Source organism: Mercenaria mercenaria, chromosome 5 (assembly GCF_021730395.1).
Source record: "Mercenaria mercenaria strain notata chromosome 5, MADL_Memer_1, whole genome shotgun sequence".
Lineage (NCBI taxonomy): Eukaryota > Metazoa > Mollusca > Bivalvia > Venerida > Veneridae > Mercenaria > Mercenaria mercenaria.
The window spans coordinates 19,054,244-19,071,982 of NC_069365.1; the positions used below are offsets into that span (position 1 = coordinate 19,054,244).

The window sequence follows — 17,739 nt, forward strand, 5'->3', positions numbered from 1 at the left end:
CATCTTTCAAAACATATTTCATGTTTAATGGCTAGTGGGTTTTTCCCAATAAACATAACTTTCTAAAAATAGACTGACTTGTAGCTCTTGTTACAATAAAACTGTATACACAATGATTCATGTCTTCATTTAAATTTTCATAAGTTTTCATACAGTTAGATCTATTGTTACTTTCAAACATTAAAGCAGCATGCCTCCAGACTTGGCTAAAAAATAATCTTTCTTTCAAATTGAAGCTTGGTCATATTATGAATACTAGAATATGAATTTTTGTTTCTAAAATAGTTTAAAAGTTCCAAATCAAGAAAAAAAAAAGATGACCGCGTCGGGAATCGAACCCCGGACCGCCGCGGCAATAAATAAATTTTCCTGTCGGCGTAACCAATAGCGCTATAACTGAAGTAGTGAATAATGACTTCTAAATATAGATATTTATAATGGAGACAGTTTACCTGGAGTAAAAGCACACGCTTTTCGATTTTCATCGAAAAAAGTAGTAACAGCAGCAAATTCTCATGCGTTTCCGTAACATAGTTTGTCAGTAATTAAGTTTTAAAGCCTTCTTAAGAAATTTAGCTTTTATTTCAAGATATCTAAAAAAAAATGTTTTTTGTTGAACGATCTGTATGCTGCTTTTAATATGTTGCAACAAATATTTGTTATTTATTCATAAGCCTGAACCCATATAATAAAACAGTTATTGACTCTTGAGCCACTGGATATGATGTGATATTCACTAGAGGAGTGCAATATTGCTATCGCCTCGGTCACATTCTGCAATTCGGTAAAATATTTCCTATCAAAAATAATCATTTCTACAGTATTTGATAAGTAATATTTTTATGAAATTAAGCTCAATTTTTGACAGAAATAAAGGAAAATTAATCGGTTAAAATAACTTGTGCAATAATTAATTAGGTTATAAATGATCATGTTTATAAGGACATTTCATGAGATTCATAAAATATGTTAAAACACATTACAGACAGACGAATAATGTACAATAGATATGTAATTTATCCTCGATCAAATAACATACATAAAAATGTACAACCATCAAATGTTTAAGTCTTGCTAATGATTTTTTTTTATTTCAGTGGTCAAATGTCATCAGCAACAAAACAGCCAGCATTCAGGCCACTTTATGGAAAACTTGGCGAATTAAGATCACTTGCTGGCCCAGAAGTCCCTGTGATAGCTCTTACAGCAACTGCAGCGCTAGAAACACAACAACTAATTAAACAGTGTCTGTGCATGACACAGTGTGTAGATGTGATATCTTCACCAAATAAACTTAATATCAGATATGCTGTCCATCAAGTAAAAAGTGACAATGTGCGCGAAAACTTTGGCTGGCTCATAAAACTTTTGAGGGAACATGCTAAAGAAGCACCAAGAATTATTATATTTTTCCGCAAAGTAGATCACATGGCAACTGTCTACAAACACGTTAGAGCTGAATTAGAAAATGATACACGGGCCACGCATGAAAAAGAGGGAATCTCTCTAATGGACATGTTCCACATGAAAACTCCAGATTCTGTTAAAGACTCTATATGTAGCTCATTTCAAGATGAAAACTCATTCTTAAGGGTAGTTTTGTGTACCACTTCTTTCAGCATGGGTCTTGATGTTAAGGGTGTAGATACGGTAGTGCATTACGGTCCATCAAATGACATTGAGGACTATCTACAGGAGACAGGGAGAGCTGGTCGTGATCCAAACCAAAACTGCCATGCTATCACTGTGAAGTATAAGCGTTGCACTGGAAGCAAAAATATAACTAAATCAGTGAAAGAATTCCTATTGTCATCCACATGCCGCCGGAAAAAGCTCATCCGTTCTTTTACCACGGAAGAACATATACCATCACCTCATCCAATATACAACTGTTGTGATGTATGTTCAGAAGTATGCAAGTGTCAGTGTACGTGTCAAAATGTTGGTAACTGTGAATCTGTCTGCAACTATGAAGAAAGCACAGTTTTAAAATCTATGTTGGAAGCATCAAAAGAAGAAACATCGTCTGATACTTCTGACAGTAGTACAGGATTTTTAACAGATTCCGATTTTGAAGGCTACCGATCGAAAAAGGCAAGGGTTTTGAATAATTCCGATGAAATGTCTGAATAACTCAGTAAAATGTTCTTCTGAGAATTTTTTCAATGATGAAGAGATCCAGTCTCTCAGTTTGTCAGCGTCAAGACTGTGAAAAGGGTTTGCGTGGACTTCTTTCATACCATTATATGCACGTCCGGGCAAGTAACTATATACGTTTCGTACTTGAATTTGTTTAACAAGTGCGAGAATATCCTCTGATGTATTTAGACTGGTATGTTTCCCACTTGGTCTGAATACGCCGATCACAGAGTCGTAATTTTTTAACACTTTGTCACAAGTTACAGCAGATCTGCTGACTCTGTTAATAGCTCTTTCCGTGAAAGTTCCCCTGTAACTGTGAATCTGGTTTTTAAACGTGTTGTTCTGGTGTTCTATATCCAGATCATTAGGGAAGTTGGTATTTAGTTTACCTTGGTAATTTACAGTACGGTTCCACACCAGCTGATGGGCTTTCCTCTCCGACAGAAGGACGTTACACTGTGCAAGTGTTTCAAGAATTCCATATGCATATTTTGGACAACTATTTAATTTGTATAAAAGATACAGATATTTATCAGATTCCATTATTCTTTGGCCATCACCCATCTCTATCGCGTCTGAATGATTTTTGTGTAACAAACATAGGAGTAGTGTACACCTGGTGTGCTAAAGAACAAAATCCTTTGATTCTGGTAATGATGTGTCCTGTATGTTTGAGACATTTTGTGTTTCATCTTGAAAAAGTGGATCATCTACATTATGAGACAATGCTTCATGCTTTCTTAGAGACTTTTGCTTTTTGTATGATTTACCACAAAATCGGCAAACAAGTAAGTTATTCTGAATTCCATATGGCGGTATTTGTGGAACATCAAACACAACGTTTTTTTCCAAGAATGCTTTTGCTTCTTTCATAACAACGTTCTTCATGTCAATTTCTGAGCCAATAGGTCCAGTGTATGCATTTTCAGAAGGCTCGTCTTCGAGCTTCGTCATGCCGAAGTGATGGATTCCGCCACATATGATGTATGCAGATGAAAATTTATTTAGTAATTCGGCACTGGCATAAAAGTCATCTGCAGGATTGTTTGTAACATTTTTGGCGTCCAATGCATTTCTTGCAGCATACAGGGTCCCAGTTTCTCTGGAGGATTGTGTGGAATACAAAATGTTCCATATGACCTAAAATGACACAAGATAATAATATTTGTGAAAGAGGTTGTAACATAATATATTCCTGTGAATTATTGTACAGTATATACTACGACATCCATTTATTCTTGCATACCAGACTGGGATGTCAGAGATTTATGTAGTAATTCATATTTCATTTCATAAAACGGCATCAAAATTCTATACATTGATAGTTTGTTTGTGTTCCTTTTAGTATATTTCAAGATTCAAAAAAGTTTATTAAAATACATTATGTTACGCTGCAAGTGACAAAACCAAACCATTGTTATCTGTCTTTGAAACATAACATATGATGTCTTTTCTGTTTACGTCTGTTGGTTTCGCGCAATTTGTGTAACGCTTCTTCAAGAAAATAGTTCTAAAAAGAAAGTTACTTGTATAATTTTATTTTTATGCCCCCACCACTTTGGGGGGGGGGGGGGGATATAGATTTGCTCTTGTCCGTCCGTCCTTCCGTCCTTCCGTCCGTCTGTCCATCCGTCCGTCCGTCCGTCCTTCCGAAAATGTTGTGTCGCGCGTAGCTCTGAAAGTATTTGACGTAGAGTCACAAAACTTTACAGGAATGTTGGTCAGCATGTGTAGTTGTGCACCTGGGGTTTCGCGTCCGGATTCATTCAGTCATGTAGAAGTTATGGCCCCTTACTTTGTAAAAATTGGTCATTTTAATGTTGTGTCGCGCCTAGCTCCAAAAGTATATTACCTAGAGTCACAAAACTTTACAGGCATGTTGGTCAGCATGTGTAGTTGTGCACCTGGGGTTTCGCGTCCGGATTCATCCAGTCATGTAGGAGTTATGGCCACTGACTTAGTAAAAAATTGGTCATTTTAATGTTGTGTCGCGCATAGCTCCAAAAGTATTTGACCTAGAGTCACCAAAGTTTACAGGAATGTTGGTCAGCATGTGCAGTTGTGCACCTGGGGTTTCGTGTCTGGATTCATCCAGTCATGTAGGAGTTATGGCCCCTGACTTAGTAAAAAATTGGTCATTTTAATGTTGTGTCGCGCATAGCTCCAAAAGTATTTGACCTAGAGTCACCAAAGTTTACAGGAATGTTGGTCAGCATGTGCAGTTGTGCACCTGGGGTTTCGCGTCTGGATTCATTCAGTCATGTAGGAGTTATAGCCACTGACTTAGTTAAAAATGGGTCATTTTAATGTTGTGTCGTGCGTAGCTCCAAAAGTATTTGACCTAGAGTCACCAAAGTTTACAGGAATGTTGGTCAGCATGTGCAGTTGTGCACCTGGGGTTTCGTATCCGGATTCGTTCAGTATTGTAGGAGTTCTGGCCCCTGACCTGGGAAAAAATTGTCATTTTTGGCCCCTGACCTGGGAAAAAATTGTCATTTTAATGTCATGTAGTGGGGGCATCTGTGTCCCATGGACACATTTCTAGTTTACTATTATGTCTTTGTTATGGAATGCAAGAAAAAAGATTATTTCACTGCCTGTAGTTGCCGATGGGAATATCCGGCTCTCGGGTAACTGTTTACACAGTAACTCGACATAGCCTCGTTACCGCCTTAAACAGTAACCCTCAAGGTCGTATATTTCCATCTGCACTTGCAACCAGTGAAAGAATCTTATATCCTATATCGTACATAATGAATCTGTTATAAAAATAGATTGTTCACCTAATAGTTAATTGTTCAAATCTAACTCAGTCATACCTTCAGCAGTTCTGCCTGGTTGTGGAACTCCTCCATTTTGGGCACAAGACCCTCCAGACGACTACTAGGGGTGTTTCCGTTTGCCATGCTGGCTTGTGCTGATTTATGCCGTTCAAATGTGAGGTAGTCACCCCCGCTTAAGATCTTAACAGGTTTTGTTCTAGAGCTTTCTTCACTGTCATCATGCATTGGGACATGTCTGTGGTAGAACTGGCATATGTATACCATCTGATCATTGTACTGTTCATTTCGCATCAAGACACCCATATTTATCTATAAAAGAGATGTTAATGTATCACATTTTTTTGATAGTGTATATAGTAAAGATTCAGCTTTTGTATTCAATGTATGTAATAACATGACATGACATCATGATAATGAACAATACCATAATGTTATGTAGAAGATATAATAAAACTGATATGTTAAGTTTTCTGTTTTCACTTACATTCGAAGTGACTCCTTCACACTTTTTAGGCAAAGAACTGATCTAAAAAGTTTATTCATTATGTATTTAAGTTTCCAGTCGTACAAACGTACTGAAAGGTTATTTATGAAAGTATCAAACTACATAGCAAAAACTAACATGCTAAAGTGAGATAACTTTATCAATGCGTTTGAAATGATGGGTGAAATAAACATTCATTTTGCTATGCCAAACTTTGTGGTAAGAATTTGCTGAAAAATGTCACTAAATTATGGCGAGCAGATTTAATTTTCACTTAATGAATAAGAAATGAAAAATAAACATACCCTTTGTGATTTTGAGCTTGTCTCTTTCATGTACGGATGACATATGTAGTTGTCAAGAGGTAAATAAATACTCACACCACTCATGAGCGACAAGAAAAGCAAAGTGGCCAATCAGCTTTGTGTTATCTGTTTTGTTCGGTACAAATGTGCTGAAATGCACCGACTTTGTACTTCCTTTAGGCTGTGTATCATTCAACATATTACCGGATACTCTATTCATATACGCGCACATATTGAACATGTGGTGATCTTTTCTCTGATTCGTTTTTGTCATTTGCCTGACATCAGTTTTCATATCCACATTGTCCCCTACGAAGTAGTATCCGGGATGCATATTATTTCTATGTTTTACTAGATCTTGGTGTAAACTTTCAAGCTCCATAGTTGATGCTTGAGTTTGCATGTACTCTGACGCGAGAAAGTCAATCGTTTCGTCTACTTCAGAATTTTGTTTCAATATACTATCTTCAATTTGATAATCAGAAACAACATCAGTTTGCCATTTTCTCATCAGTTTGATCCACTCTTCAGATAGTTTATCCGCAAGTTCCAAAGTGGCTTGATATGACATACATTGGCCAGTCTCAGAAAGTCTTTGAAATGCAGATTTTTTGCACCCTCCTTGTAACAAAATGATACTGTTTAAATTTTGAAACAGATTTAAATCTCTATTGTAGATATGTAGAAGTTTTGCTGCTGCTGATATGATTTCCACCTCAACCGCTTTGCCCGTTTTCTTTTTGTTTTTTACCTGTCTTGGGTTTGCCACACTTTTTTCGATCACCTCCGTGAAAGTTGGCAGCAGCGTGTGAATCTCATTATTTACAGATTCAAGTGAAAAATTTACTAAAGCATCTTTTTTCCGGGTTCTAAGAACAGAATTTGTTTCCATCAAACACAGAGTCTTCAATTCTGATTGGGCTTTTTCAATCACAGTTTGTACTGGCTTCATGGATGTTTCCTCCCTCTTTTGGAGATATTTTTTAACTACATTGCTTGCATGATTCCAGGGGGTAGAAGTAGACTGAAATGATCAAAATTTATCTCATGTTCCAAGAGATCATATGACATTAAAGCACATATGTAATAATTAATGATGTAAAATTTAATTTGAAACCTGTGCACTTGTACATGTGGATACATGGTAAAATCAAATTTAGCATCCTGTATCATGTCCCATTACTTGAATAATGTCAAATAATGACCAATACATACTCTGATTCAAAGCCAAGAGCTCAAAATTTAAAGGTTTTGGTATAAGGGGGATGGGGGAGGGGCACGTACATAATTGATCATTGTTTTCAAAACAGCATATGAAAAGGGACTACCAACTACCAATGTGATAAATTGCATTTAAGTCAGTATTAACATAAAAATATCTCTTTATCAGTATATATAATAATGCATATGTTCACAGACAACTTTTATGAGTTTTTTATCTGAACAACTTTTATGAGTTTTTTATCTGAAAGTACAAAATAATATTTCAAGTCAGTAGGTCATGGGATCTAATTTCCCAGAAACTCTATACTTTTTTGATAACCGAGTAACTATTTACACAACTAGCTTGAGATACTATTTTTGATCAATTATCCGCCATGTATTTTATCTATATTTTAGAATTCAGTTCATCCCGACAAAAAGTATTATTGTTTCATTAACAGAATAAATGATATGAATGATGTGAATCTATTCTTCAGGAAGATGCATATTTTACTTACTGTAACCTCGCTTGGACCAGCTGGTGAGACAAGAGATGCACTCTCAAAGTATCTTGTCATTTCATCAAATCCTTTATCCTGAAATAAAATGTATAATCTTTCATAAAAAATGTCTGAAATAATAGGATCTAGACTCTGATATTGAAGTACACAATTAAGTAGTAATTAACTTTTAAGGCCTTGTTGAGAAATATAGCATTTATTTCCAAATATCTAGAAAAACATTTTGTTTCGGATAACCAGGAGGTCAGTCCCTTTAAAGGTTCATAATGCCTTTGTTTGAAATGTTGCTGCCACATTTTCCATTATGAACATAAAATAGATTCATTTCTTGTTAAATCCTATTTTTGATATTAACTTTCTTTAAAATTTGTCAAAGGTTTGAATATTCGTGAATATGATAGAATGTTTTATTCACTCTATTGTTTTGTATAACCTCCCTTTAATGCTCTAACTATAAGAGTTCATATGCAATATTTATCTTGAACAATAGTCGGTAAAACATATCTATTGATAAAAGCACCTTGGTTCCGAAATATTGAAATCGCTGTCCCATGTAGTATGTACATTGTACATATCCTGCGTGATATTTTACAAATATTTGTACTTTAGCGCATTTTTAAAGTATTTTCTGCTGAATAGATTTAGTACCAATTACATTAAATATTCTTAAATAAATTCAACAATGTAAGTATATAGTCGCAAAAATGAAAAGTTGTATCATGTTTACTTTAATCATAATTATAACAAGAGGGTCATGATGACCCTGGATCGCTCACCTGAGAAATATGAGCTACATGTTTCAAATGTCAAACTGATGATTTTTAGAATTTTTTTGGAAGATTTTCCGATGTACAATCAAGTAACCCCTGGGGCGGAGCCAATTTTACCCCGGGGGTCATGATTTGAACAAAGTTTTTAGAAGTCTACTAGGCAATGTTACATATCAAATATCTAAGATCTGGGCCTTCTGGTTTATTTTTAGCAAATTTATGAAGATTTCCCTATGTACAACCAAGTAACCCCTGGGGCTGGGTCAATTTGACCCTGGGGGAGGGGGGGGGGGGTCAAGATTTGAACAAATTTTGTAGAGGTCCACTAGGCAATGCTTCATGTCAAATATCTAAGCTCTAGACCTTCTGGTTTATTTTTAGAAATTTTTGAAGATTTTTCTATGTACAATCAAGTAACCCCATGGGGCGGGGGTCAATTTGACCCCGGGGGTCATGATTTGAACAAATTTTGTAGAAGTCTACTAGGCAATGATACATGTCAAATATCTAAGCTCTATGCCTTCTGGTTTATTTTTAAAAATAATTTGAAGATTTTCCTATGTAAAATGAAGTGACCCCTGGGGCGGGGTCAGTTTTGACCCCAGGGGTCATGATTTGAACAAATGTAGTAGAGGTCCACTAGGCAATGCTACATGTGAAATGACTAAGCTCTAGGCCTTCTGGTTTACTTTTAGAAAAGTTTGAAGATTTTCCTATGTAAAATCAAGTGACCCCTAGGGCGGGGTCAATTTTGACCCCGGGGTCATGATTTGAACAACTTTAGTAGAGGTCTACTAGGCAATGCTACATGTCAAATATCTAAGATGTAGGGCTTCTGGTTTTTGAGAAGAAGATTTTTTAAGATTTTCCTACGTAAAATCAAGTGACCCCTGGGGCGGGGTCAATTTTGACCCCGGGGGTCATGATTTGAACAAATTTTGTAGAGGTCCACTAGGCAATGCTACATGTGAAATGACTAAGCTCGAGGCCTTCTGGTTTATTTTTAGTTTTTTTTTCAAGATTTTCCTATTTAAAATCAAGTGACCCCGTGGTCATGATTTGAATAACTTTAGTAGAGGTCCACTAGGCAATGCTACATGTCAAATATCTAAGCTCTAGTGCTTCTGTTTTTTGAGAAGAAGATTTTTTAAGATTTTCCTATGTAAAATCAAGTGACCCCTGGGGCGGGGTCAATTTTGACCCCAGGATCATCATTTGAACAACTTTGGTAGAGGTCCACTAGGCAATGCTTCACACCAAATATCTAAGCTCTAGGCTGGTTTTTGAGAAGAAGATTTTTAAAGTCTTTCCTTTCGGTTGCCATAGCAACCAGAGTTTTATATGGAATTCACTTCTTTGAACAATTTTGAAAGGGGCCCACCCAAGGATCATTTCTGTGAAGTTTGGTGTAATTCTGCCAAGTGGTTTTCAAGAAGAAGACTTTTTTAGAAATTGTTGACGCACGACGGACGATCGACGACGGACATCAAGCGGTCACAAAAGCTCACCTTGTCACTTTGTGACAGGTGAGCTAAAAATACAAATTTTTGACAAATATATTTATAAGTCATCACATAATTAATATTATGCAGACAATACATTTAATATTCGTGTCATGGTCGAGCTTGGTTACAAACAATCCCGTGGGTTTTTGAAAACGCTGATGTACAAAAACACGTGCATTATCTATCCCTTTAACATGAACCAATGGCGACGTATGAAAAGTCAATGACTCATGTTTATTAACGGACACAAGAGTGGTTACACGTGTATATGTTATATCCAAATCTTTGGGAATACTCATATTACAGGCAAATAGATTAACATTTCAGTTGTCAAACCCGTTAACTTCTTATCATTTTATTATTCAATTACCTCAACAGATCAATTTATTCTATTTAGTGTTTTTGTAAGTATTCTACTGACAACTAGCATTTGGCCTTTGTTGTATCTGAATTGGATATTTATATACTAAAAATTTTCACGCATCTTATTCATGTATTTGTCATCATTATATACTATATTTCTATTTTGCATGAACTATTCACTTGAATGAGAAAGAATTATTAATTAACAAGTATGCCCACGGGCAGAATGGGCCATCTGGTTCTTGTGCATGACACTCCGTCTCATTATGTTGAACATTCATGTCAAGTTACATCAAACTCCCACCATGCACGAAAAAGAAATCCTCCGGACAAACTTCAATTTGATCTTTGACCTTCAACTGTGACCTTGACCTGAGGTAGGAACATGGGTTTGCGCATGACATTTCTTCTCATTGAGGTAAACATTCATGCCAAATATAAACAAGATTGGTCAATGCATGTCAAAGGTATGGTCCGGACAAATTCGGACGGACGGACGCACGCACGGACGGACGGACGCAAGCACATACACCGACACGCCAAAAGTGAAGACTAAGTCGAGCTCACCGCAAGCGGGCTCGGCAATAAATAATATGACAAACTGAAAATGTGAGCTTACTTTGTCGAGAAAACGCAATTTTAGGATCGATTTGACGAATTTAACGAGAGTTATTGTTACAACACATGGCGTCGGCGTGTGAAAACAACTAGTGAACGACTGTCAAGAAGGTCATATATCAGTTATAATTCATCATTCCCCATAATTATACCGACTAAATGACAGAGTTCGTAGTTCTTGATATTATTTTATTGAGATTATGCTTTTTTTTGTACTTAACAGGATTCTCACCAGGTTATTATCGCATGTCGTGTGCAACACGCTTTCAGGCTTTGAGCCGTATATTTGACACCCATTTACTGTTCCCGGCATCCCTTAATTGCCTTAAAAGCAGTGCTACGAAATAAGAACCGGGTTCTTACTGAATATTTGGGGAATCATGAAGAACGCACCATTTAGAAGCAGTATGTCAATAAAAACAAACTTTTGATCCATGTATAAGTAAGAGGTTTTGATAAACGGGCGAAGCCCGGTTATCAAAATGTCTTACCTACTTATTGGCAAATATGTGGGGGTGAAGAAATTGACCTTCCTAATTAACCATGAAATTGCTGTTTTCAAAAAAAATTGTGTTATATTTTCACACTTCATAATATTAGTATGTCACTGTATTCCTGTAAAGAGCACCACAATAAATGAGTCTGATAAATGAATTGCCTGTATCACTTGATTGTGATCTTAATATGACCTTCCCAATTAAACCTATCAGTTAAAAATTAAGAAATAAGAACCGGGTTCTTACTGAATTTTGAGGGAATCATGAAAACGCACTACTAAGAAGCAGTTTGCCAATAAGAAGATATTATTAAACACACAGTTTTATATATTCTCACAAACTATTTATTTTCCGTATCTTTAAATAGATTAGAAATCAAGATGTTAAAAGATTAAATCTTGGATAATTACATTTCTTTACAAATGATGTACTTCCACACATTTTGCTTTGTAAATCCCTAATATAATTTGCTAGACATCTTTAGGTAGAATGACAGACATTTGATCTATTGTAGGCGTTAGTTATAGATGGGCCTAAACAATATACATGTTTTGTTTGTTTATACAAGCATTTATTAGTTTGAAAACATACGCACACTAGCAAAGTTATGGCGGAGACAAGTGTGAATATATGGAAAATATGTCGTAACAAGCTTTATCCGAGTAATGAACGTTACGGAGCAAACAGCATATCCTTTTCGCACCTGTAACGTAATAAAACGTATTCGCGTCTGATGGCCCTTTCACGCTTCCGTATAATCAACATTTGTTACTCGAAATTCATGTTGAAAATATTTCTTTAATGTCTAGGTCTGCAGCTCTCAAATACAGAAATATCTTACATCCGATGCATATACTGACACTTTCAGAAAACATCAAAAAGAACCTTTTGAGCGATTTGACGAAGTTCCAAAAATCTCTATGTACCCTTGCTCCGTTAATATATACGGACTGCACATTTCCGTTTTACGCATGACCGCCTCAGCTGGTATAAGGAAGACATTCAGCCAAATTTGTTTAGCAACTGTTCCATACAATAATTCAGTTTAGTCATATACCACCCGTTTGCGTATACATTTCTCAATCGTAGTGTGGGTGAATACGAGTTCGACGAGTTGTCGTCCGGAAATCTGGGAGACTGAAAATCTATTTGCAAGAATACAAAAAATAGAAAAAACAATACGTACAAGATGGAAAAACAGTATAAATTTAGTATATTGTAGCCGTTTCTTTAATAATAGCAGACATATATCACTTTAATTCCTACGGTGGTATGTTTAGGACATGCCATAATTTTTTTAGGACTAAATTATCTTGAGTGATCAACATTTTATCTCGTGCGCACGACATCTTATCTTGAGCGATCAACATCTTATCTCGAGCGATCAACATATTATCTTGAGCGATCAACATCTTATCTTGAGCGATCAACATCTTATTTCGTGCGCACGACATCTTATCTTGAGCGATCAACATCTTATCTCGTGCGCACGACATCTTATCTTGAGCGATCAACATCTTATCTCGAGCGATCAACATATTATCTTGAGCGATCAACATATTATCTTGAGCGATCAACATCTTATCTCGAGCGATCAACATATTATCTTGAGCGATCAACATCTTATTTCGTGCGCACGACATCTTATCTCGAGCGATCAACATATTATCTTGAGCGATCAACATCTTATCTTGAGCGATATCAACATCTTATCTCGTGCGCACGACATCTTATCTTGAGCGATCAACATATTATCTTGAGCGATCAACATCTTATTTCGTGCGCACGACATCTTATCTTGAGCGATCAACACCTTATTTCGAGCGATCAACATATTATCTTGAGCGATCAACATATTATCTCGAGCGATCAACATGTTATCTTGAGCGATCAACATCTTATCTCGTGCGCACGACATCTTATCTTGAGCGATCAACATCTTATCTTGAGCGATCAACATATTATCTTGAGCGATCAACATATTATCTTGAGCGATCAACATCTTATCTCGTGCGCACGACATCTTATCTTGAGCGATCAACATCTTATCTCGAGCGATCAACATATTATCTTGAGCGATCAACATATTATCTTGAGCGATCAACATCTTATCTCGTGCGCAAGACATCTTATCTTGAGGAGCGATCAACACCTTATCTTGAGCGATCAACATATTATCTTGAGCGATCAACATCTTATTTCGAGCGATCAACATATTATCTTGAGCGATCAACATATTATCTCGAGCGATCAACATATTATCTTGAGCGATCAACATATTATCTTGAGCGATCAACATATTATCTTAAGCGATCAACATCTTATCTTGAGCGATCAACATCTTATCTCGTGCGCACGACATCTTATCTTGAGCGATCAACATATTATCTTGAGCGATCAACATCTTATTTCGTGCGCACGACATCTTATCTTGAGCGATCAACATCTTATCTCGAGCGATCAACATATTATCTTGAGCGATCAACATATTATCTTGAGCGATCAACATCTTATCTCGTGCGCAAGACATCTTATCTTGAGGAGCGATCAACATCTTATCTTGAGCGATCAACATCTTATTTCGAGCGATCAACATATTATCTTGAGCGATCAACATATTATCTCGAGCGATCAACATATTATTTTGAGCGATCAACATATTATCTTGAGCGATCAACATCTTATCTTGAGCGATCAACATCTTATCTCGTGCGCACGACATCTTATCTTGAGCGATCAACATATTATCTTGAGCGATCAACATCTTATTTCATGCGCACGACATCTTATCTTGAGCGATCAACATCTTATCTCGAGCGATCAACATATTATCTTGAGCGATCAACATATTATCTTGAGCGATCAACATCTTATCTCGTGCGCAAGACATCTTATCTTGAGGAGCGATCAACATCTTATCTTGAGCGATCAACATATTATCTTGAGCGATCAACATATTTTCTCGAGCGATCAACATATTATCTTGAGCGATCAACATATTATCTTGAGCGATCAACATCTTATCTTGAGCGATCAACATCTTATCTCGTGCGCACGACATCTTATCTTGAGCGATCAACATATTATCTTGAGCGATCAACATCTTATTTCGTGCGCACGACATCTTATCTTGAGCGATCAACATCTTACCTCGAGCGATCAACATATTATCTCGAGCGATCAACATCTTATCTCGAGCGATCAACATATTATCTTGAGCGATCAACATATTATCTTGAGCGATCAACATCTTATCTCGAGCGATCAACATATTATCTTGAGCGATCAACATCTTATCTCGTGCGCACGACATCTTATCTTGAGCGATCAACATCTTATCGTGAGCGATGAACATATTATCCTGAGCGATCAACATCTTATTTCGAGCGATCAACATATTATCTTGAGCGATGAACATCTTATCTCGAGCGATCAACATATTATCTTGAGCGATCAACATATTATCTTGAGCGATCAACATCTTATCTCGAGCGATCAACATATTATCTTGAGCGATCAACATATTATCTTGAGCGATCAACATCTTATCTCGTGCGCACGACATCTTATCTTGAGCGATCAACATCTTATCTTGAGCGATCAACATATTATCTTGAGCGATCAACATCTTATTTCGAGCGATCAACATATTATCTTGAGCGATCAACATATTATCTCGAGCGATCAACATCTTTTCTCGGTCATCTTATCAATATCTATTAAGGACCTTTTTGTTAATTCAGATCATTAGTAAAAACAAACGGCTGCCACCGTTTTTGTTTTTATTTAGATTATACTTATTACCGTTTCACATGTTTGCAGGGTTAGACATTTAAATACGGAAACTGATAAAGAAAAAGGCAGCAAAAAATCAGTGATGATGCAAAGAAATAAATTTAAGTCCTTGACAAAAAAAAATAGTATGTAGGCTTCGCTATGGAAGCCCTGGAGGGACAACTGATTTCCGTACTTCCCACTTCTGACTTCTAACTTTTGCACTTCTCACTTCCAACTTCTTGACTTCCTACTTCCTACTTCTAACTTCCACACTTCTGACTTCTAACTTCCGCACTTCTGACTTCCAACTTCCCGACTTTCGACTTCTGATTTCCAACTTCCACACTTCTTACTTCTGACTTTTGACTTCTAACTTCCTTCTTCTAACTTTCGCACTTTTGACTTCTAACTTCCGCACTTCTGACTTCCAGCTTCCTGACTTAATACTTCCGACTTCCAACTTCCACACTTCTTACTTCCGACTTCCAAAAAAAGAAAGTTGGCAGTCAGAAGTGCGGAAGTTGGAAGTCGGAAGTCAGGAAGTTAGAAGTCAGAACTGTGGAAGTTAGAAGTCAGAAGTGCGATAGTTAGAAGAGGGAAGTAAGAAGTCAAGAAGTCGGAAGTTAAGAAGTGTGGAAGTTGGATATCAGAAGTCGAAAGGCAGGAAGTTAGAAGTCAGAAGTGCGGAAGTTAGAAGTCAGAAGTGCGGAAGTTAGAAGAGGGAAGTAAGAAGTCAAAAAGTCGGAAGTAAGAAGTGTGGAAGTTGGAAATCAGAAGTCGAAAGTCTGGAAGTTAGAAGTCAGAAGTGCGGAAGTTAGAAGAAGGAAGTAAGAAGTCAAGAAGTCGGAAGTAAGAAGTGTGGATGTTTGAAATCAGAAGTCGAAAGTCAGGAAGTTGGAAGTCAGAAGTGTGGAAGTTAGAAGTCAGAAGTGCGGAAGTTAGAAGTAGGATGTAGGAAGTCAAGAAGTTGGAAGTGAGAAGTGCAAAAGTTAGAAGTGGGAAGTACGGAAATCAATTGTCCCTCCAGGGCTTCCATACTTCGCCCATATATTAAACGATTTTCCTTGTTTTCCCTTAATTCATACATGCAACTTTTCTGCGCGAATTTATCAGTCGAACTGAAATTTGTTGCTGTTCTAACATGCAGTATGCATCATTGGTTATGTTCATTTGATTTTGAAGATAGGATGACCAATATTAATTTTATTTTAGGATTTTGGCTTAAGGTTCTAGTAAGGTGTTTTTTCATCCCCTCAGGTGAATTTTCATATAAGGTTATAATATTTCTCAGGTTATCGTTCATAATATACACAAACATTAATCTAAAGCAAGAAAGAGGTAACCAGATTGTAGTACTTTGAAAATACACATAATCTTTTGTAAATCATCAAACATCAAACTTCGTTATCAAATTTATTATCTCAAGTGTGTCATAAGTGTTTGTCCAACACTTTTACAGTAGTGTGCACCTACAATTTAATAGAGTTTTGTTTTGGAATGTTGTTGCAAATTCTACTTGAAAATTTTACAAATTTAGTAATATTGCTGTACAATCTCTACAATGACATATTTGCGTTACCAAAGTTACAGTAAGTTAAACCTTTCCATAACAATCACATTCAAGAATTTCTGTCCTGTTTTCGCTTTAAGTGTATTAGAAATATGCAAAAGTTTTGTGAAATTTTAACACGTCATATTATTTTGAAATATATGTAAGACAAATAACCATTGTTAATATTATGAATAAAGTTAACCTTTGACGTTTTATGCAAAATATGCCAGGCACATTGTACGTTTATATTATGTACAATCTAATGTATTTTTATGGGCATTATAGGTATACGTTGAGAATAACATTTGCATAGGTTTCAAAAATATATTTACATTTCAAACTTATAGAAATCAGGGTAAAACATTGTCATAGAATAAAGTTCCTAACTCTGTATAGACAATCGAAAAGCGGTTTGCGCTCCACGCGGAATTTGATATTCAAAAATTTCCCTCCCTACCCCGCCTTATTTTACGATTATTTATATAAGACTGGAATTGTTCTTTCTATGTGATTTATACGATAGTTTACAGTATATTCCTCACATGTCTTTTATTATTATCATCGGAGGGTCAAATGTATTTTATACTGTTGTGTTAATTAAAGTTATTTGTTTCATTTATTTTTGCCATTATCTTGATAATGTAATATATACTTACTTAATGATTATATGTCAGTAGACTTCACGTTTTTTGGTTAATACGTCGAAAAGAACAACCCTTGTACCCACATTCTGTAAGCCCTAAGCATTATTTTCCGGGTGTGTTGCTATTCAAACATTTATTTTACAGCCACACTGACTATCGTATAATCATAACAAATCAAATCAATACTTTATTAATTGTTGCCGATCATATAAACATTACAGACATACATCTACGCTGTATATAATGTCTACTATAGGGTTTGATGTAATACAATTTCAACATGTTTTAGAAACGCCCTACCGAACAGATTCTAGTCGGCTGCTAGTCAAACTAATCCGACTTTGTTTTGCAGCGGTGGCTGCGAATGTCCGAAATTAAAAAGCAGCCACTCAGCGACAGTAAGCTTGTCTAGTCGGCTGCTTGTACACAATAAAGGTCAGCACCGTTGACCAGTGTCCTGATGAAATCTGATGCAGGCCTAAAATTTTAAAAGTTCACAATTTTAACTAGATATTGCCTTACTTATTTGGCTTATCGGGATGACTTATTTTATGATCTGTTATTTTATAGTTGTC

General features: G+C 36.2%; 1 protein-coding gene across 1 annotated transcript; it reads right to left on the reverse strand.

Annotated features, from left to right (window-relative positions):
- Positions 1-999: 999 nt before the first annotated feature.
- LOC123541335 (uncharacterized) lies at positions 1,000-8,719 on the reverse strand. Its single transcript, XM_053542826.1, has 4 exons — positions 7,436-8,719; positions 5,715-6,738; positions 4,962-5,234; positions 1,000-3,282 (listed from the first exon to the last, which is right to left on the reverse strand). The coding sequence occupies exons 2-4, from the start codon at positions 5,796-5,798 to the stop codon at positions 2,767-2,769; spliced, it is 873 nt and encodes a 290-aa protein (XP_053398801.1). The 5' UTR covers positions 5,799-6,738; positions 7,436-8,719; the 3' UTR covers positions 1,000-2,766.
- Between the last annotated feature and the right edge of the window lie 9,020 nt (positions 8,720-17,739).

Excerpts from the sequence above, each read along its gene's own strand:
- LOC123541335 (XM_053542826.1), bottom strand. The coding sequence starts at position 5,798 with ATGAGTGGTGTGAGTATTTATTTACCTCTTGACAACTACATATGTCAT. Across the intron at positions 5,235-5,714 it reads CAAGCTCAAAATCACAAAGG|ATAAATATGGGTGTCTTGAT; the intron begins GTATGTTTATTT and ends TCTCTTTTATAG. Across the intron at positions 3,283-4,961 it reads ACCAGGCAGAACTGCTGAAG|GTCATATGGAACATTTTGTA; the intron begins GTATGACTGAGT and ends GTGTCATTTTAG.